The following is a 23115-nucleotide window of genomic DNA, read 5'->3' as shown; positions in this document are numbered from 1 at the left end:
CTATTAGCCAACTACTTCCCTTGAATTTGCATCATGATGTTACCATGTATGTGCCAGGCCGCAGAGGCACTCGTTTTTCTTAAGCCTTCACTTACATAACTTATCCAGTGTACCAAAAAAGGGGGAAAAAGCCAAATCGACTTTATTGTGTGAGCTTACAATTTGTTTGATACATGAGTAGACCTAACATAAAAATAATTTCTAAGGTAGTTCCTAGAAAAATTCTTATTTGGGAGAAACTCAGAATATTTTCCAAATTACTGGAATGACCTTTAGAATTTATAGTAAACTGGACATCTTCTTTTATATCTATTTTTAAATGAAGTATTATTTAGTTTGATCAAATGAAAATTTTTATTTTATAGCTGCTTCTCTATATTTTAACATACAAATGTCATGTATTTGTCCAGGAAGCAGGAGATAGGGTTTGTGCTGAATTAAAATCACCAGTAAATTACAGCCCGGTTGGCCTCCAGGAGGGCTCTGAAGGCTACCGGAAATGAATGCATTTTTTCTGGCTGGAAATATTTGATAGATTCAAAGAATTGATGATATCCTGTCCCCTCAGGAAGGTCTGTTCACACTCAGGTTACTAAATTATGGTCACTTCTGCAGGGCATTTAATGTCCAAATGATGTTTGTGGCATTCATGTAGGTATCTTGGAAGTTTTGCACTGCATCTTAACTGAAAGTCCGGAAGCCTTAAATCTGATAGCAGAGGGCCACATCAAGTCCATCATCTCCCTGTTGGATAAGCACGGGCGGAATCACAAGGTAGGTGTGGAAAGAACAGTGATTGACTTTGCCTGGTGTTTCCCTCCCTAACGTTCATGAACATTGTGTATTATTGAGAGTATGTTGATTAATCTCTTTCTGGACTGTGATAAAAATCTTGGGAAATTGGAAAAAGACTTTCCCTGCATACAAGCACACTCCAAGGTGGGCAGCCGCACTGGCCTTTGGATGGTTCCGTGGGTTTTCACCAGCTCCCCAGTGGCCACTCATTATCATTAACCCTTAACACCGGCTCACTGTGGGACACTCAATAGGCCCTGTCTGCACAAGGCCAACCGTACGGGACTGGTCCAGGAACTTAGTAGTGAAACAGCTTATACCAAGCTGTATGAAAAGATATGAAGAAATCAGATTTAAAACAGTGTAGAAATCAGATTTAAAACAGTGTAATAAGCAACGTGGTTTGTTATTAAACAAAATCAGATTTACTGTGAGTGAAACCAAATGAAGTAAATGAGTCTGTGCCTGTGCAAGCAGGAGAACTGAAGCCACTGGTCCCTCCCTTTTATACAAAGCAGCTATATGAGTTGGGGCCTCAGTTATGTCATCTGTAAAATGGAGACAGTGGCATCTCACTAAGTGGAATGCTATATCATTTTTTTGAGATCTCACAGTTCTGACATCTCTATTTTTATGAAGTTATATCTCTAAGACACAGTGATCTATGGGGAAAGTCTACTAAAATACGGAGAGTTTTTTTCCTGACCCTTCAACATCTGCACACACATGGGGGCTACTGTGCTAATTAGTGGACAGACGCAATATTCAACAGCCCAGGAGGTATATTTCAGAGCAGAAATCATGATGGGACATGTGGGACTGCAGCTGTGCTTCCACAGAGCAGAGAGAAGTAGGCTTGGTCACTGGCAGTCTCTGCTTGTCATCATCGGCGGGGACTGCATATCTGAGACAGCTCAGTGTGTCCGGGAGATCGAGACTCGGCAGCATAGACTGTATGACATGCATCCTCCTTGGGCAGCAGAAAGCCGTGGTCCTTAGCATGTGTGAAATTGTTTGACAAAGAATAAAAAGAAATACGTGGGATCTGAAATTGCTTTTCCAAATGGGGTAAATGAAAGGCAAGCATGAAGCTTCAGCTTCAGTCCAGATGCTCTGCGTTCCAACACGTTCCTTCCTGTCTGGGAAGTATAATGAGAAGGATCGATAAGCACCTGAGCAACGCGTGCTAGGAGCCATGGGCTACATGCAAATGTCAGAGAAGCCTTTTCACAGGAAAGCTGCTCTCGTCTCATTGCCCCAGAGGTTTCTTTATTATTAGAACACATAGTGTACTTAATAAATAACCAACTTTGTTGTGGCTTCTTTCAGCCAAAAGTCACAAAGCATTTGATGCATGTCACTTGGTGGCAAGTTGATTACTATTCTACCCATTCCACAGTTAGGAAAATTCAGGCCCACCAAGCTGAAGTGTTTTGCTAGAAATCAATGCCTGATCTGATGATATGTTATCAGAGTAGCCTTTAATCTTCTAGAACCAAGACATTGTTAGAGAAATTCTGGTAATGTAAAAGTTGAAGCAATGTGATCTTGATACCTAAGAGTCTTTTCAAAGATGTTCCTTTTCCATTTTTGGATAGATTTTTGGGTAAAGGTTTGTCATGAATTCAGGTCCTTCCTTAGGTATTACTCCATTGGATAGCTTTTATTTTCAAAGAGAAAAAACAGGTTCAAATCATCACTAATCTATTTGTGGTCATTTTGCAAAGAATGGGCTGAGTGGAGGCCAAACTTCCATGCAACACTTCATCTTTGCTTGGAAAATGCCAAGGTAACGTTTTTCTGTCCGGGCTGCATTGTTGCCTCCAGTCCTAGAATTTCAGGAGTCTCTGACCAATCCACTTAGTTTTCGGTGAAGACAGTGACTCAAAATATGCAGAATTTTAAAGGCACAAGGGACCTCAGAAGTCCTGTCACAAGAGCAACAACAGTAATGATAACCAACATTTATTTTGCACTTAACAAATGCCAATTATTGCTGTCAGTGTTCATGTGTGTCTTATTCAGGTCTCATTACGACCTTACAACATAGCATCATTATTATTTGTACATGACAGTTGCAGAAAGAAGGGCGGGCCCTGGGTCCTTGGATGTTAAGTGGTTTCCCAGGGTCACACAGCTAATTAATAATTAATGACACACTAGGAGCAGAAATTGAATATTCTTTCCAGTGTTTTTTTCCAAGCTGCAGCCTGTTGTTCTTCAGAATCCAAATGTTCTGTGAGAATATATTTAATTTTGTGATTTTATTTTTATAATTATCTAAATACAAAACTTCTGCAGTGAAAAATTTACCACTAGAAAGCATTTTATTTGCTTTTTTATTTATAAAAAATAAGGGGTACAAGTGCAATTTTGTTACCTGGATATATCGCGTAGTGCTGAAGTCTGGGTTTTTATTGTAACCCCAACCCAGATAATGTACATTATACTCATTAAGCAATTTCTCATCATTTACCCCCTTCCACACTTCGAAGTTGCCGGTGCCTATCACCCCACTCTCTATGTCCACATCTCCACATTATTTAGCTCCCACTTAATCGTGAGAATATGCAGTATTTGACTTTCTGTATCTGAATTATTTCACTTTAAGATTATGGCTTGCAGTTCTATCTGTGTTGCTGCGAAAACTTGATTTCATTCTTTTTTATGACTGAACAGTATTCTATTGTGTTTGTATATACACCACATTTTCTAATCTTCCCTTGATGGATATGTACGTTCATTCCATGTCTTTGCTATTGTGAATAGGGCTGTGATAAACATACAAATGCAGATATCTTTTTGATATAGCAATTTATTTTCCTTTGGGTAGATACTCAGTAGTGGGATTGCTGGATCAGATGGTAGATCCATTTTTAGTTCTTTGAGAAATCTTCATACAGTTTTCCATAGGGGTTGTACTAATTTACATTCCCACCAACGTGTATAAGCATTCCCTTTTCTCTGTATCATCACCAACATTTGTTATTTTTTAATCTTTTTCAATAATGGCCATCCTGACTAGTGTTAAGATGACATCATAGTGGTTTTAGTTTGCATTTCTCTGATGATTAGTGATGCTAAGCATTTTTTCATATGCTTGCTGGCCATTCACGTGTTTTCATTTGAAAAATGTCTGTCTGTGTCCTTTGCCCACTTTTTAATGGGATCATTTGTTTTGTTGTTGTTGTTGTTGTTGAGTTATTTGAGTTCCTTGTAAATTCTGGATATTAGTCCTTTGTTGGATGCATAGTTGGCAAATATTTTCTCCTATAGGTTTTCTGTTCGCTCTATTGATTATTTATTTTGCTTTGCAGAGCTTTTTCATTTAATTAAGTCACATTTATCTATTTTTTGTTTTTGTTGCTTGTGCTTCTGAGGTCTTAGTCATGAATTCTTTGCCTAGATCAATGTCTGGAAGAATTTTCCCTGGGTTTACTTCTAGGATTTTTATAGTTTCAGGTCTTACACTTAAGTCTTTAATTATATCTTGAGTTGATTTTTGTATATAGTGAAAGAGAGGGATCCCATTTTCATTCTTCTGCATATGGCAATCCAAATTTGCCAGCACCATTTGTTGAAAAGGGCGTCCCTTCCCCAGTGTATGTTCTTTTCGACTTTGTCAGAAATCGGTTGGCTGTAGCTATGTGGCTTTGTTTCTAAGTTCTCTATTCTGTTCCATTGATCCATGTGTCTATTTTTATACCAGTACCATGCTATTTTGCTTACTATAGCCTTGTAGTATAACTTGAGGTCAGGTAATTGTGTCACGCGTGTCTGTGTGAGGAGACCACCAAACAGGCTTTGTGTGAGCAATAAGGCTATTTCATCTGGGTGCAGGCAGGCTGAGTCTGAAAAGAGAGTCAGCAAAGGAAGATAGGGGTTGGGGCTCTTTTATAGGATTTGGGTGGGTAGTGGAAAATTACAGTCAAAAGGGGGTTTGGGTCACATGGTGCTCAGTGGGGGAGGTTTTGAGCCAGGAGAAGGAATTTCACAAGGTTAATTGCTCAGTTAAGGTGGGGCAGGAACAAATCCCAATGGTGGAATGTCATCAGTTAAGGCAGGAACTGGCGATTTTCACTTCTTTTGTGATTCTTCACTTACTTCAGGCCATCTGGATGTATCTATGTGCAGGTCACAGGGGATACGATGGCTTAGCTTGGGCTCAGAGGCCTGAAAGTAGTGTGATGCCTCCAGCTTTGTTCTTTTTGCTCAAGATTGTCTGGGCTACTTAGGTTCTTTTTTGATTACATAGGAATTTTAGGATTGTTTTTTCTAATTCTGTGACTGACACTGGTATTTTGATAGGGATTGTATTGAATCCATAGATTGCTTTGGGCAGTATGGTCATTTCAAAGATACTCATTCTTCTGATCCATGAGCATGGGATGTTTTTCCATTTCTTGGTGTCATCTGCAATTTCATCAGTGTTTCATAATTTTTTTTTAGAGATCTTTCACCTCCTGGGTTAAATATTTTCATAGGGTTTTGTTTTTTGGCAGCTATTGTAAATGGGATTGCCTAGAAGGCATTTTCATATAAGTTAGTGTTTGGCAGACTGGAATTGGAGGGCTCCTATGGGTTCATGAAGGTAGCCTTTAGGGTATGACATTTTTCCTTTAAATATAATCTTACATCTTATGGGTTTGAGATGTTGAAATTCTTTCTGTACCTTGCCACTTCCAATTATATGCTTAGAATTGAGACTACACATAATGGTAGCAATTATTATACCTTTACTTCTTTGCTAAAATATTCAAGTTGTTAGCTTTGTCCCTTTCATGGAAATAACTGCCACTCATCAAAAGCATGATCAGATTTGAGGTCAAAAAGTTATAGGGAAAGAACACAGTCTTTGGAGTGAAAAGGACAGGAGTGTGTTGCAGTGCTCACTCCGTATTTTCTGAATGCACTTAACCCTTTGACCTCTCAGTGATTTCACTCTTGTGGATCCTTCAGCAGCTCCTCACTTCCTACTTTTCCAGGACTCATCAAAATTCTTCTCTGGTCAATTAATAAATAAATAAAAATAAATAAATTATTGTCTGCTCTTTGAAACTTAGTTCAAACGCCACTTCCTTCATGAATCTTTTTCTGATTCCAGTTGGAATTCATCTCTTCTCTTATGATTTGTTCTCTGCTGTAATGATTGTTCTAATCTGCCTCCTATTATAGTTATTTTTACATATCTATTTCTCTTACACCTATAAGTTCCTTTGTGGTAGGGACTGTCTTTGTAATCCTCATAGCGCCCAGCTAAGATGTTGTACATGGCAAGCGTTCATACGTGTTTGTTAAAGATTTAATAAATGAATAAAAGGAACAAATGAGTGAGCTAGAATCTACTCCTGTTTCACCTTGAACTAATGGAAGCTCACATATATGTACAGGCCTCATCTCATCCCACAGGTGCCTTATCAGTGGCAAGAAACCCACTATGTTAGTAGCACTAATTTTGTTATTTGGTAAAAAGAATGATGAAAATTCTAACAGTCACCCTGTAGTTTTTCCAGAGTAAGATTCTGCTAATATATAAATAAAATACGCATTTTCTACTTGCCCCTGAAGCTGCCTTAATCCAAACCTGCTCAAAGTTGTCATAGATAAAGACTTTTTATTATCTTTGTTTTTCAAGGATTTGGGGCTACCTTTGAGAAAAATATATGATAAAATAGTAATATCATTGATTCTCAGAAAGTATCAATCAGGAATCAAAGGTTTAGCCTGGGGGGGTCTGAATAGCACTCGTTTCTCAAATATAGAACTTGATATAAAAATCTCAGAATAAATATAGTTAGCATTTGTTTAGTAAGACTGTTTTTACAGATGAAATCTAATGATAAAAATGCAACAGCCAAACAATGTTTCCATAGATATTTATCTTCAAAGTATAATTCCCATATAAGCTTGTGTTTGGGATAGACAGTAATAGAGATAAAAGCAAAATGAGAGACTCTCGAGTGAAATGTGGTATCAATGATGAGAATGAATACAACCAGAAACAAATGAACCCCACAAATGGGCCATTGATTAGGGAGTCCTAACTCTGATGACATACAACCCCATATTGTCAGTGGCTTAGCGTAGTCAAAATTTATTTTTGCTCATATGACTCTCCAAGGCCAGTGGGAGGGCTCCAGTGAGTGTGGTTATTGGCTTCACCATCCCCTAAGGGCAGAGCCTCACAGACAATAAGGTGTTTACAAGTTTCCTGGGGATCATGTTAACATGAAGGCTCTGATTCAGTAATTTGGGCGTGGGGCTAGGGCTAAGCATCCGTATTTCTAGAATGGTAGCACTATGGCTGATGATCTAGATGGTACCAGTGCTGCTGTTCTGGGGATCACACTTGAAATAAGGAGATCTTTGGGCTTTGGAATCCCTTGTTGGATATCTGTATCCAGTGGAAGGAAGGTAAGGTTGGTGGGGCCCACTCCTGGGGCCCACCCACTTCCTATTGGCCAGAATTTAGTCAGATGATCCCCTATCCCTGCAAGTGAAGGCTGGGATATAAAGCCTTTGTATGTTCAGAAGGAGAAGAAAATGGAGTCTGGTGAATACTCAGCAGTACCTGCCTCTGCAGTCAGGTATTCCAGAGGTCACCAAGATGCCCCCTGTCTGTCAGAAAGTACAGACGGCCTCTAGCTGCAATGCCTGCATGCCCCCCCCACCATGGTGGACTGGACCTGTCTGCACTCCCTTTTCTTTTAAAAGAACCTGTGAACCCAGAAAATCTGAGACAGGTCTTAGTTAATTTAGAAAGTTTATTTTGCCAAGGTTGAGGACATGCCCGTGACAGAGCCTCAGGAAGTCCTGACAACATGTGCCGAAGGTGGTCCAGGCACAGCTTGGTTTTATACATTTAGGGAGACGTGAGACGTGAGACATCAATCAGTATATGTAAGAAGTACAATGGTTCAGTCTGGAAAGGCGGGACAACTTGAAGCAAAGGCAGGAACACTGGAAGCTGAAAAGGAGCTTCCAGGTCACAGATAGGTGATACACAAATGGTTTTATTCTTCTGAGTTTCTTATTAGCCTTTCCAAAGGAGGCAATCAGATAATGCATCTATCTCAGTGAGCGAAGGAGTGACTTTGACTAGAATGGGAGGCAGGTTTGCCCTAAGCAGTTCCCAGCTTGAGTTTTCCTTAGTGATTGTGGGGGCTAAAGACATTTTCCTACACATTTCCCCACTTTTCTTTTTTTTTTTTAATCTTTTGGAGACAGGATTTTACAAGAGAATGAGTCTCTGGTCTCAGGTTTCATCTGATCTCTCATAGCTGGAAGGGTTTATTCCTAGATGGGTAGGTCCCAAAAGCTCATTTTTAGGAGGTTGTGAAGTCCCACATCCTGTGAAGAGAAAACAGCGGGGAAGAAGGGAGAAAAAAACAACAAACAAAAGAACAATCCTGGAAAAATCCATATAGGCCACGTTACTCTGAAGTCGTACATTAGTAGGCAGGTGTGAAAGTGGCTTATGTACGTAAACAGGTTGCTGTTACTTTCTTCTGAAGTTTATTTAAGTTGTCTGGCTTCAGTACACAGGGTTTTAAGAAAGCACAACTTAGTTTTCAGTGACTCCAAATTAGGAAAAATGGAAAAAAGAAGGAAAAAAATTTGAAAACATTATTTTGAAGACTTGTAACCAGGAAAAATTAGAATTCGGTCCCAAACTGTAGAAAACAATAAAATTGAAAAAAATATCAGGCAGACCAGAATCTAACAACAGGTCTACTTGAAACATAATTTTTCTCTCTGCAGTTTCCCATTTTCACTAAAGACAAATCATGGTAGGACTGGTTTGCTTTATCATACTTGGCCTAATATTTGTATACAGTGCAGCAAGGGTAATTAGTTTTTACATAGACTTTTAAATGGGCTTTGATGGAACTTTGCTGCATAGCAGGAATCTCAGATATGACTTTTTAAAGCTGAGCCCAGCCATGGATTTGTGCCGTCAAATACCTATGAGGTGGGTGAATTTCCTCTCCTCTGGAGGGTCCAAGATAAACCTAGGGCTTCTGCACATGTCAGAAAGTGACATTCTTTACTTACCTCAGAAACCCTGTATATGGACTGTGTACACAAAATATGAGGCCATTTGTTCCAAGGGCTTTATTGGCTCCATAAGTCAAGTTTGATTCCTTAAAGGAAAGCATACCATTCCAGTCAAAGCCTTGGTAAAATAACCAATGTATCTCACTGTGCCCTATTACAAAAGAAAACTGATTTTTATTGCACTTACGCAAATAACTCTATTGCCATAAACTGAGACTACTCACGAATAGGTTCCAAATTCTGGAGAAATTAGGTAGAGAGAAACAAATATGCTCCAAATTTTGTTCACAGGAGTGTTCTTTACTCAATTGTTAAAAGCCACAAATAGCTTAAAAGTTTTCTTAACTCTGTAAAACAAAACAAAGTATCAGCAACGTTTGAAGCAAAGAGTCAAAAAGATTACTTCAGTTTTTTGTTGCTTCAGTTAATTTCAGTTAATTTCAGTTAACTTCTGTTCTGTTTGATAGCCATGAACATTTTAGCTCTCCATGAAAGTTCTGAAAGTTTTCCTTTATTCCAATGTCATAATTTACAAAGTTATCAGAAAACCTACATTTAAGTGCGCCTGTTAGAGTCCTACAGCTGATTATAAACCCACCTTTTGGAGAGGGTTTAAAACCAGATAAAACAAGACAATTGTTTGTGGATGACAAAAAGTTTTAAGGCAGCCATAGTTAAAAGAAATAATTGACAAGGAAATTTGTTACCTCTGTGGCACGCAACAATTTTAACATAACAATTATGATTATTACTGATAATGTACACTAAGGTACATCAGAATTACAGGAGTTTCCCATAATTTTGGAATACATACCACTAACACGTTTATACAAATATAGCCCAAAGAAACCAAGTACCATTTCATATTTGACAATGCTTCCTGTATAATTTTTATACCAAATAAGCTAAGTTACATCATTTTTGGACTTTAGGTAACCTAATGTCTTAAAAGATTAATTAGGTTAGAAAAAGGCATAATTTATCATTTGATTTTGGAAAGTTTGTCAAATATAAAAGGTTTAAAACACTTGATATTACAAAATAGGATTACAGGTCATTGTAAAGTCATTCATTTAAGTGATAATTCAAGCATTTCAAAAAGCAAACACCTTCATTCTTTGAGAGAGAAGACTGAATTTTCTAAACAAGAAGCCCTAATAAAAACAGCATGAAGTCAATTACATTTGCTTTTCAAACTTTGGTAAACAATTTATAAAATTTAATCTTGATTATAAAATACAACTTCAGTAAGCCTTTTATAACCTTTATAATCTTTATTAAGAGGTTGGTCAATGCTTCAAGAAAACCTTGTTAATCTGACATAAGGGTCCATATATTGGTTTTACATCAGTGTACCTTTGACATTGATAATTAATTTATAGAGGAACTGAACCTATTTTATCTTTCAAAATTGGCCCTTACAATCTTACATACCCACCTCTTCTGTGACAGTTCCTGGGCCTTGAAGAGTTGAATAGCTTTAATTTCTTGCCCTCTGTCTCAGGAATGCAGTTTATTTTGATTGACATCTTCTACAGGGCCTGAAGATAAGCCTTTAATTGCTGTCAGTGTTTAAGATTTAGCAGGACTTGGTGTCCTTTTTAGACCCAGGAGTTAGAGCCCTGTAACTCAATGTTACAAGAACTTTAAAAGCACATACAGGAAGATACATGGATGTAATGATGTAATGACCTTAATTTAAAAAAAAAAAATCCCAGTTTTTTTTTTCCTAAGCAAACCAAAACTTAATATGACAACTTGATTATGTGAATTTTTTTAAATATGTAAATCCTCTTATTGTGACTTACACTGACTGCTCATGACATGGTTGGACTTTCTGATTTGTTGTGAACATCTCTCCTTTTTAAAAAAGCAGTTATTTTATTTTAGGACTAAATTTACCATACAAGATTCTTTCTTATATAAAATTATTTCTCTGTAAGTTTTTCACCTCAAAAAAGATAGAATAAAACCTCTTTATTTTTATAACTTTCTTTACATCTTTTTTATTCCTGGTTCCTTTCACCTTTTTCTATACATAACCTTTAAGCTTTGAATTAGACAAAACTTGTTCACTTTTTTTTTTAAGGACACACTTCTTTTTTCTTTAGCAATAATGTTTTCCTACAATGTATATTTATTGGAAAATACCCAAATAGTGAAATATCTATTATTTAATTTAATATAGCTTTATGTTCTAAATTATGACAAGTTTGTCTACAAATATTTATGCCATTACATTTACCTAATTGTTTTAATTGTTACCTAGATTATTCATGAAAACTGTGATAGTCATTGTTTAAAGTTATAAAACTGCCATTGCAAAATTATAACTGAGACACTGAAAAGAGATTTGATCTAAGTGACTCAATGTCGCTCTTAACCTCCCAGCTGTCCTTGTTCATTCCTGGGCATAGGCTGAACTAACATTGGGAGGAACGTAATTTATAGTTTGGCTTTGAAATAGACAATAACAGTCCTTTCCCAAAACAAACCTCTTATTGCCTGTGGACTAGACTGCCTAAAGCCACTGGATTAGAAGTTACAGTAGTCTTACTACATTCAAGATGCAGCTATTGTCATTAAATCCTTATCAATGTCTTATTTATTACAAATTACAAAAGCAAAGATTATTCTGTTTTGGGCTGGGCTTATAGTTTTGTAACCCCTATGCCAAATTTTGACACCTTACAGTATTTGGCAGGGATAAGTATGAAATTGCCTGATTAATAAATGCAAACAAAAATGTCTGCTGGGCAATTCTTAAGGCATTTCTAATAGTAGTTTACCAGTAATTTTAAAGCTAGCTTATTTATTAAAGATTTTACTGGCCAGGTGCAGTAGCTCACGCCTGTAATCCCAGCACTTTGGGAGGCCGAGGTGGGCGGATCACAAGGTCAGGAGTTCAAGACCAGCTTGGTCAACATAGTGAAACCCTGTCTGTACTAAAAATACAAAAAATTAGCTGGGTGGTGGGCGCCAATAATCCCAGCTACTCAGGAGGCTGAGGCAAGAGAATCGCTTGAACCTGGGAGGCGGAGGTTGCGGTGAGCCAAGATTGCACCATTGCACGCCAGCCTGGGCAACAGTGCAGCAATGCGAGACTCCATCTCAAAAAAAAAAAAAGATTTTACTTAAGTTACAGGTACTTTAAAAAGCATTTAACTAGTCTTTTCTTATTTATTATATAATTTAGAGCTTTTATTTTTTGAGCCAATTAATTACAGCTCTTTTATGTATTGTTAGTAGTAAAACATTCTGTACACATCACATGAATACATATAAAAACTTATGAGGCATGCCAATGGAAGTACATTTTATAGATTTATAAAGACTCCCCCCCCCTCTTTTTTTTCCCTGTCTTAGACTTTCAGATTCTTGATAACCTGTTTCACAGCCCTAGGCAGTTGTCAGCTTAAATAGCCTTATGTTTGCACATTAAGGGAAACAACTCAAGTGAAAATCAAATAGCAAAATTTACATCATAAAGTACAGAGAGAAAAAGTCTGGTGGTGCTAGAGGGAGACACTGTTATTTTTCTTTGAGCCAAATTAAACATAAAATTAAAGTACACTCTTCCTTAAAAACTGAAGAGTAGCCTCTGTTGCAATAATTGTTTTAATTTAAAAAAAAAATCAGATGAAAACAGAATTCAGTTAACTGAGAAGAAAAAAAAAATTTTTGCTCAAAAAAAAAAAGGACAAGGCCTTAGGAGAGAAAAACAAACAACCAAAACCATGAAGACCTTTCAAATACAAACATGCACACATGCACACACACACACACACCCATCTTGGATGTTAGCCTTTTAATTAAGGTGACTTTTAACCATTGAGCTCCTTTAAAAAAATTTTTAATCTCATTACCATATTTCTACTAGGACAAAATGCTGCTAAAGCAAAATGATCACACAAATTGTACGACTTCTGAGCACTCTAAGTGTAAGCAGAAATTAACACCAGCTGGTTGTTAAATGCTAACTTTAATCGTTTAAAAGGAATTTGCAGGACAGAATCCCAAACCAGTTTCTTACCTAGTAATGGGTCTCGGGCTGTAGACTGCTGTCTGCCAGCCTAGAAGCAGGACAAAAAAACCCAAAAAAAACGCAACTCATCTTCCCTGTTGGAAGCAAGCTCAAACTCCATAAAGGAGTTACCTGCCTTCCGTCATCATGGAAGCAGGAAAACTTGCCTTCCTGTTGGAAGCAAGTAAAACTAAAAAAAAAAAAAAAGGAGTTGTACAGCAAAACAGACTTTAGATCTCAACCTAAAGTTTTAGGAGATCAGGGATTCTCTGGAGGGGGTACTCTCAGACCTCAGCAAATTGTCCTATTTGTTTAAGCCATAAGGTTAGCTCATGCTGGTACCAAGCACCGATAGGAGATTTGTCAAAGGTCAGGGGCATCTCCACTCATAATCCCCCCCGTGGTTACCAAAATGTGAACCCAGAAAATCTGAGACAGGTCTTAGTTAATTTGGAAAGTTTAGTTTGCCAAGGTTGAGGACACGCTTGTGACACAGCCTCAGGAAGTCCTGCTGACATGTCCCCAGGGTGGTCCGGGCACAGCTTGATTTTATACGTTTGGGGAGATGTACGACATCACTCAATATATATAAGAAGTACATTGGTTCGGTCTGGAAAGGCGGGACAACTTGAAGCCAAAACAGGAAGACTGGAAGCGGACAGGGAACTTCCGGTCACAGATAGGCGATACACAAATGGTTACATTCTTCTGAGTTTCTCATTAGCCTTTCCAAAGGAGGCAAATGAGAGATGCATCTATCTCGGCGAGCAGAGCAGTGACTGAATAGAACGTGAGGCAGGTTTATCTTAAGCAGTTTCCAGCTTGAGTTTTCCTTAGTGATTTTGGGGGCCCAAGAGATTTTCCTTTCACAAACCCATTTGAACTATTTTAGAAAAGGAAGTTTATCCCCATTCCCCAGTTTTACCTGAAGGAGTGTCTCCTAAAGCAAAACTAAAACAATGTCAACTCTGATTATTTAAGTGGCATCATTTTTTATAGATGAGGCATTGCTCTGTTCGGCTGTGTGCTTTTCACAGAGCCTTTTTCTCTTTGCTGTTCCTACTGTATGTGGATTAAGCCCAGCTTTCCCTCTGGCTGTGACAGCAAGTCTCCCGCAGCCATCACTCCAAGGCAAAACAGATGAAATGTGTAATAGGCCGACTGAAAAGTATTTCATTTCCTGGCCATCTATGGCTCTTTTCTTAGGGTGAGAAATTATCCTCTGGATTTCAGGTTTCCACAGTTGAAATCTTTCACAGAGTGCTAATGGTAAGAGTCCCCCACAAAACTGCATTTGGGATTCTTTTCTGCTTGTCCTGTAAATGTGCTTTGTATTTATCTGGAACAAAACTGACATTCAGGGAGTCAGGTAGAAAATTGGTTTGTGAGAATTATGGATACAAATGCCACAAACACCTTGAAGCTATCAAACCCCACTAAGCATTGAGTCTTCTGTGGCCACTTTGAGAGACTGAAGCGAGGCTGCCTGCCTCTCTGTTGGTACGACCTGCCGTATCGTGGCTGTTATTTATCGACTGCTGTTTGCACATTCCTGTCTGTGAAGGAGAGCGGGAGGACCAGAGCCTGACTGGCCCAGCACAGTTCGCTTTGCCATGATAGGAACAAAAAAGTCTGAATGGAAGAGGATACAGTGCAAGGAGAGGTGAGCGTGCAGGACGAGGCAAACAGAGGCTGTTCCCACTTCCCAGGCAGCTGGAAAACAAGGGGCAGAAGCAGTTTAATGACGGGTCTCTTAGATTCCTGGGCCACGTGGGCTCTTGTCAGTTTGTTCTCCTTCTAGATGGGAGAAAGAGAGCGAGTTAAATATTTAGAATACCAGTTTCCAGGAATTAAAGGGTATCTTCATGAGTTTTGATGGTATCACAGCAAAAGACCGAAGAACAGGAGTCTGCCCTACCATCACCCCACCTACAGAAAATTCCATTCCCAAGCTTGCTACATGCAACACCTTGGCCAGATGGGAATCTTACGTGCCTTTTTATTAATAAGTAGCCACTGATACTCAGCGCCAAGCACCATCAGGGCTGGGTGAGAGTGTGCTGCTCGAGTTGGAAGTCCATGGAGGGCCTTTTATCCTTCTGCTGTGTGTTTTCAGAGCTGAGACCGTGAGCAGGGCCTAGATTTTGTGCCTTAGATGCCTCACTACACCTTAGTCCTGGCCTGGCTGGGATAATATCTTAGACAGTCTGTCTTCAGAGCACAGCCTCTTTCTTACTGTAATAGAACAATGGCTACTGATGTTATGCACAGTTTGGGGGGAAGGGGCATAAGACTAGAGCAGAGGGGCTAGAAAAAAGCCCGGACTCATTTTCCCAAGAAGCAGCAGGCTCTGAGGCATCACTCGTTCCTTCTGGGTAAGAGGCAAAGCCTCCTTGGCTCTGAGCTAGCTCTCCACCCATCACCTAGACCCCACCCTTTATGACTCCTTCCTTCATGCCCTGTGGTGGTCCTGCTCACTGTGCCCTCCTGGTGGTCCTAAAGTTTGGTGGGTGTGTCCTGCTGCAGGTTCTGGATATCCTGTGCTCCCTCTGTCTCTGCAATGGGGTTGCAGTGAGAGCCAACCAGAATCTGATCTGTGACAACCTGCTGCCCCGGAGAAACCTGCTCTTGCAGACACGACTGATTAACGATGTAACCAGGTAAGGCCACCACCGTCATTCCAGATGCCAAGCATAGTTCTGCCTGTATTATCTCCAAGCAGGAAAAGAGGGCTGATCTGAACTCCAGCGTTGCCTGCCCATAGTTTCCATGGCGATCAAAGTACATAAGACAAGACCAAGCAAACATGTACTTCCTATGACTAGGGCCTCCAACCCCTTTAGCACAATTTTTCAAACTTTTCTGTTTAAGTAGCTGAGGACAAAGTATATGTAGCATCTGAGTGCTAAAGAATTTGGCCTGAGATGGCCTACCATGTTTTCTTTTAAACATTAATGCAACTCTTACAACTTCATAATATATTCATATTTATTTTTATATACCAACTTTTTTTTTCTATAATCTTTTTATAGAATGGATGTCCCAAGTGAGACTGTGGCTTCTTGAATCCTCTGGCACATGGCCATGTATCTCACTGCTGTCTGCGAGGATCAGGGTGAAGAGCAGGGGCCCCTGCAGGACCCCTAGCTTGCTAGTCCATACATGTGGCTGCACATGACTCATGTGAACTCACTGGGCTGGGACTAGGCAGGTCTGCGGTTTTCTAGCCACTTTCTACCTAGGCCTACGCGCTAATCCACAATGGCAAGAATAGAGTCTTCCCTCTGAAGTGCAGAGTGGCCCAAAGACCTGAGCTGTCACACAGACTTACTTTCTTCATGGTGCCAGCCTGGTTTTTCTTTGCCTACCCAAAATAGGGCACAGCTCCAGCCCAAGAACAGTTCGTCTCTGAGAGTATGATTCCTGACATAAAAACTCTAAGTGGAGTATCTTAAGCTTTTAACCACTTTGCCGGATACATTAAAACCTCTTTTCCTTAACGGGGTTGCCTAGTAATGACTTCTTAATGGTTTTAAGAGACCAGTGTTATTAATAATGCTTTGGTAACAAAGCTGCTGTTCTGAAAATAAGGGTGCTTATACCAATTGACCAGAAAATGGAATTCAAGTAAAATTTTCTTTTTAACTTAAAGAAACAAAGGTTTGTAATCGTACAAATCTGTATAACATTTTCAACATCGTTGCCCATGGTTGGCACTCAGTAAACGTTGGTTGCCTTGAATGGAATGTTAAAAGGAACATCCTTTATATTTTGTAATGAAAATATTGTCCTGATGTGTCATGCTAAGAACTTAATCCAAATGTTGAGGGTCCTAAGCTTTTTCTAGTCTTTTTTTTTTTTTTTTTTTTTTTTGAGACAAGGTCTCACTCTGTTGCCCAGGCTGGAGTGCAGTGGCGTAATCATGGCTCACTGCAGCCTTGAACTCCTAGGCTCAAGCAATTCTCCAACCTCACCCTCGCAAGTAGCTTGGACTATAGGTGTGCACCACCATACCCAGCTAATTTTTGTAGAGATGGGGTCTCACTTTGTTACCCAGGCTGATCTCAGACTCCTGGCTTTTAGAGATCCCTCCCATCTTTTGAGCAATATGAAAAACACAGCATTGTTCTTGTCCTCGGTGTAAATGGGCCATTGCCTCCTATGGCCTGGTTCCACTTGCTTTCTCAGTTTTGAAGGGTCTGTAGATGCCACTTGCCCATGTTTAATTTCAGTATCCGGCCAAACATCTTCCTGGGAGTCGCAGAGGGCTCAGCCCAGTACAAGAAGTGGTACTTCGAGCTGATTATCGACCAGGTGGACCCCTTCCTAACAGCAGAGCCCACACATCTGCGTGTGGGCTGGGCCTCTTCCTCAGGCTATGCTCCATACCCAGGCGGTGGAGAAGGATGGGGAGGCAATGGTGTTGGCGATGACCTGTACTCCTATGGCTTTGATGGACTTCACCTTTGGTCAGGTGAGTACCTTGCTAAAGCTTTGGCTCATAATCTCACTGGAAATGATGGAGGCTCAAATTATTCTAGCTGAAATTACCACTTTCAGTTGAAATGATAGAGACTCAAGAGTCTCAACTAATTAAACGGTTAGATGGAAAAGAGTGTCAGGTTAAAATAAGACTCATTTATACCATTACTCAGACAGTTCCCAGCTACACGGTCTAGTGCAGATCACTTCTCTCAAGCTCATTGTATCTGTAGGAGCAATATTTTACGGAATCGTTAGGATTATATGAGCAGAGACTCAGCATGTATTCACTGGGCAGTGAGTTACATACTTTTTGTTCATTTTTCTCTTATTTTATCCTCACAATGACCCCTTAAGGTAGAAAATATTGACCTCACGTGACAAACGTGTGACCAGAAGCATAAAGATGGTTCAGTAATTTATTCAAGGTCACACTAGGAAGGATCTAGACCTGACTACAAGTCCGTAATCTTGTCAACACAGCCTGTTGCTTCATAATACAATTTATAAAATATCTGGATCCATGCCCAACACACAGTAGGTGCTAACCTCTTTAAACGAATTCAGGGCTTCCTTTTTTTTAGATAAATAATTGATGCTTTTCCCAAGCATGTCCATGGCCCGTGCCTGTGGAGGAATGTCTTGGCTTCCGCCTGGGTGAAAAACGCAAGATTAACTCTCAGGCTTTCGTCGGGAAGAAGAGCCCCACCTCTCCGGTCTGTTGTCCAAAGCGTGTATTTTCTGTATCTTTTGCAAAACTGCAATTGGAGACATCATGTCCTTATAGAAATTCCTTACGTAAGCATGGTGCCACGTGTCCATTACATAAGTAACCATGACACACATTCTTCCTCAAATCCACTACAAAGGAAGAGTTTATCTCTACAGGACAAACCTCTAGATTTTCTTCTGTAACTGGTAACTACGTAACCCATCACATTTTCCTCCTTCCCGTAGCTTTCTAGTTACAACCTAATTGCCTGATACCAATGATTAAGTCAGCTCAGGTCCCAGTGACATGCTTCTTTTAATTGGTCTTTATTTTCAGTTGGTCCATGCGAATTTTTTTGTTGTTGTTATTTTAGGAGCTATGTTGCATTCAGCTTCAACACTTTAAAACTTTTAGGAGTAGGCTGTACATATTTATTTGTATACCTGTTTATCCTGGATCACTACCATGGGGGGAGAATGAAAAAAAAAGCCTTCGTTCATGTTCTGTGTGTCCCAGAGGACAGTGTGGTCCTGACATCACTGGATTCCAAATGGCAGGATGATGGGGTCATGTGAAGGGAAAGTCTTACCTTGTGCTGTCCTCCTCCCAACTTAACCTTCCCTAATTCTTCATGGGAGGTGGAGCTTCCCTTTGTTCTCAGTGTTATCATGGAGCCACTGAGTCTGTGGCTATGAAGTAGTGACCTTAAGCTTAGGTTATCGTCAGATATCATAAGGTTCTCAGGAAACTGTCTCTGAATAAATGATCTGAGGAGGAAGAATCCTTATGCTCATGCACCTTTGCGGCTCCTGAGTGTGGCAGGATTAAGTCTGTGAAGGAATTGACAAGATTGACTTGAAAAAATTGTTTCACACACCTACTGACTTCTGCCTGTCTCACGCCCACCCGGCACCGTAGCCCAAGAACGTTCTCTGGAGCCCAGCTACACCTGAAGAGGGCTCTGCGTAGAGACTGGCTGAGGAAATATGAAGCTCACCTAGACCCTGGGGTGAAGCAAACTGGACCCTTGTTTCAAAGAGAAACTAATCACTCTCAAGGGAAAAAATTTACTTAGTCTTTTTCTGACTTCACAGCACTGCGTGGGGCACTTACTTATTCCTGTATCCCTCGGTAGAAATTTGAGGAATGAATACATCAGTGAGTCAGGAGGCATGGAACCCATTCATGGTGCATCCATAGAGGGCTGCTCTGTGCAGTTCAGGACCTGAACGTCCTGTCTGATTGTATATCATTCCAGGAGTGTGCAGTTCCCTACCCTCTCCCTCACCCCTCCTGTCTCCTCTGAAGCCAAGGAAGTTGGGTGCTCCAGGCTCATGCCGAACATCACTAGCAATGGCTCCTATGATTGGAGAAGTGGGAAGAAGGCTGGTGACTCAGCTTTTCAGAAACTGATTGTGACTCTGAAATGACCAGCACTTGATGGTGTATTGCCGTGTACTTGTAGGTGCACTCCAGGGATTTCATCCCTCAGTCTCTGGCATCTGATGAGACATGGAGAAACCAGTGTCTACAAGTTTTATACCTTTCATTCTCACCAAAACCCAAAGCTTTCCTGGGTCTGGGCATCATTCTGACTTCTCCAACCAGCATGCAGGGAACATGTATCTTGCAGAAGGGATTGGAATATGTCAGGAATATTTCTTCAGCTGAAGAAATAAAGTTTCTGTTAATGACCCCCACCAGGACAGCCGTGAATTTCAGACTATCTGATAAAAGGTAATTGTCTGATGAAGAAATGAAACGGAACTAACACTCCAACTTACTACAGGAGAGAATGGTGGGTAGATAGGGGGATATATTAGAAAGTGGTCATGATATATTATTCTCCTTTTATTTGAGATTTAAATGCCCGGGTCATTACCTTTAAAGTTATTCATGTGCATAAATTAAGCCACTGCCTTGAATTGGTCTTTAACGTACTTTTATTAAAGTACAATAGATTTTGCAGTAGTTGGAAAGAATTACAGTGCCTCTAACACTTTGTCAATGGAAAGTCAAGAACAAACAGCATGGCTCTGGAGTTATGCCTGGGTTTGAATCCTAGCTCTGCCGCTTAATGTTTCTTTTGTGTGTGTTGTTTTGTTTTGTTTTTTTGAGACGGAGTCTCGCTCTGTCACCCAGGCTGGAGTGCAGTGGCTCGATCTTGGCTCACTGCAAGCTCTGCCTCCTAGGTTCATGCCATTCTCCTGCCTCAGCCTCCCAAGTAGCTGGGACTACAGGCGCCTGCCGCCATGCCAGGCTAATTTTTTTTTTGTATTTTTAGTAGAGACAGGGTTTCGCCGTGTTAGCCAGGATGGTCTCGACCTCCTGACCTTGTGATCCGCCCACCTCGGCCTCCCAAAGTGCTGGGATTACAGGCGTGAGCCACCATACCTGGCCCATGTTTCTTTTTTTACACTGGACAAATTACTTAACCTCTCAGAGACTTAGTTTTCCTCTGATAAAATGAGGATAATATAAGATTCTTACGAAATTTAAATGAGAAATACGAAGTTCCTGACACACATTAGATACACAGTAAATATGAGCTACCTTCCCTCATCATCTGTGAATTCCACTGTAGTTATAAAGACCAAATCCAGAGTCCTTGGTACTTCACTCAAGACCATGAGAATAGCCCAGTTAGAGCTACCCCAGTAATATCTAAGGGAATAAAGAACCCCAGTTCCATGCTGAATGAGAAGAGAATTCTCAAAGTGACATCCTGGAAGTAAGAATGAGCTTTTTCTCTGTGTAGGGGAGAAGACAGCCTTAATAGGTCTTTTTAGCCATGGAAGTCTGGGAAGTCATTTTCAGGCATCAGCTGTGGGAACATCTCCCGCCTCAACTCTGTCTAACCCTCCCTACAGAGTCCAGGGTCAACTCAGACGCTGTGATCTTCTCTTTGGAGGACTGGCTCTTTTTTGTGATGGTATCACTTTCCCTCTCTGGATGGATCCTCGATGGGGCTTTCAGGACAGCAGTTGGGAGTGAATTCTGCTCGGGGCAGCCTACACAGTATGTTACTGGCTGGGGGAAGTTTCGTAGGAGAAATCATGTCTTCCCTTTAAGCACTTTTTCCTCCTCAGAATTGAAATAAGCAAAAGAATTCGCCATCCCAAGAGACGAGTAGTGTGGAAGCAAATGAATGGAGTAAAATTGTGTTTCCTGATTTATTAAGACTCCTCACGATAATTTACCTCTGCAGTCAGATTTGCACAAGGGGACTTCACCTATCTCCCAGCTAAAATGAGTCCCAGGGTATTTGTTTATAAAACAGCCTTTGTGACTCAGACCTTTCCAACGCCAGTGCCATGTGGACAAGATCCGAGGAGTAGCTGCAGAAGAGCGGCGCTTTTCTGTCTTTGGATCCCCTCTCATTCCAAATGGCTCAATATTTGTGCTTGGATTATAATGCCAAACTCTGCAGTGCCTGGACCTGTGCAAGTGCTGAGCGTCGCTGTTTCCAGTTGCCTCGTTACTCATCAGAAGGGACTAAATTCTGCAGTAATATACCCTGAGGTTAACTGAAGATGTGTAGCATCTGATTAAGTGGCCTTTAAAAAAAAATCTTATTATCGGGTTTGGAATGGCCTTTCCGAGCTTCTTGGGCCCTTCAGGTGGGCCTGAGCCTCCAAACCAGTGGACAGTTTTTCTTCTTCAGACTGGCAGAGATAAGAACCACTGGGCTCTTGCAGTGGATGGTCTCTAGAATTCCTCAGAGTTCCTAATGTCATAAAAAGCACTTGAGGCTGCTCTTAGAAAAGCGCTTTGAAACAAGTTTGATTTTTCATTCCATAGTGTCACATTTCTGCTGGTTGTTCTAAAAGGGTCAAATACATTAAACATACTTTAAAATGTGCATGTTTTTCAGTACTAGCTTTCAATAAAGAGAGTAGGTTTAAAATCACTTTTTAGATTCAGCCCTCAATGCTGTAATTTCCCATATTGTTACTTTTTTCTAGTATTATAAAAGGTATAATATTCCTACAGTGTCCTGGTAAACTTTTCTACTGTTAGCCAATGATTAAGGTTTCTGGAGTTGAAAAAACACAAACAGTGATAGCATTTGCTGTGGGTTACAGCGTGTGAGGCACTCTTCTATTGCTCTGTATAGATGAATTGATTCGAAACTCACAGCAGTCTTATGAGGTAGACATATTCCTGTTTGACAGATTAGGTAACTTGAGTCCACCAAGGTGAGTTACTTGCCCAAGGTCACACAGTAAGTGACAGACCCAGAACTAGAGGCCAGGCAGTCTGGTTCCAGAAACCCCTTAACCGCTATAATAAACTGCCTCTTAAATGGTACACAGGACATCATTTATTTGTTTCATTAAAGTCAAAAGGATAATAATGGTACCTTACAAATAAGTCTCTTTACAGCATCCCTGTGGGTACCACTGTGCCCATTTTACAGATGGGGAAGTTGAGCCTCTAGTAAAATCATAGGTCCTGGTTCATGCAGCAGGTAAGGGCTTGGGTTTTGAACTCAGTCCTGTGTGACTCCAAGGCACCTCCGACCTCCCTTTGCTACCTCATTGCAGTTCAGTTGGAAGGATTTGCATCTTGTTTAAATGTGGAGTACAAGACCCTTCCTAAATGATTAGGAAGCCATGAAAGCCCTCACAGGGGTGGAGATTACTTTCTCTGCATGTGAGGGGATTTATAAAACACAGTATGGAAAAGCAATGCCACGATTCCATCATTTTCCAATTTCAAACTCTTCGTAGTACTCACATTTTAAAGTGAGGTATGCTTCATCAGATGACCTTTTACAGTGTGAATATTATATGAAGTGGGCTCTCTAATCCAAATAGTCTTCCCATTACATTGCTGTAAGCACTTGCTAAGTATATACTTCATATCCAGTGATTATCAACAGTTACCGTTTCATTTCTAGATAATATTAGTCTCAACTCTGTTCCCTACTGTACAACCTTTAAAAATAGGCCCACCCTGTGAATTCAATTTGCTTATAACTTTTCTTAGCAAATGTTCCAAAGGAAACTTCTACTTTGAGCCCAGTCTATTGGAAGAAAAG

At 40.2% G+C, this 23115-nt stretch overlaps 1 protein-coding gene across 26 annotated transcripts in view; it reads left to right on the top strand.

Annotated features, from left to right (window-relative positions):
- The window catches only part of LOC105463656 (ryanodine receptor 3), a 561838-nt gene that overhangs the window by 280848 nt on the left and 257875 nt on the right, over positions 1–23115 (top strand). For all 26 annotated transcript variants that reach the window (XR_011606198.1, XR_011606199.1, XM_071067152.1 and 23 more), the window contains exons 16-18: positions 656–774; positions 15404–15537; positions 17110–17351. Coding sequence is in view for 24 of the 26 variants with exons in the window: in XM_071067152.1 (XP_070923253.1) it covers positions 656–774; positions 15404–15537; positions 17110–17351 (495 nt within the window). In the remaining 2 variants the exon portion in view is untranslated. The remainder of the gene's footprint in view (positions 1–655; positions 775–15403; positions 15538–17109; positions 17352–23115) is intronic.

This window comes from Macaca nemestrina, chromosome 7 (genome assembly GCF_043159975.1).
Source record: "Macaca nemestrina isolate mMacNem1 chromosome 7, mMacNem.hap1, whole genome shotgun sequence".
Classification (NCBI taxonomy): Eukaryota; Metazoa; Chordata; class Mammalia; order Primates; family Cercopithecidae; genus Macaca; species Macaca nemestrina.
The sequence above is the reverse complement of the archived record's forward strand: the minus strand, read 5'-3'. Positions and strand labels throughout refer to the sequence as shown.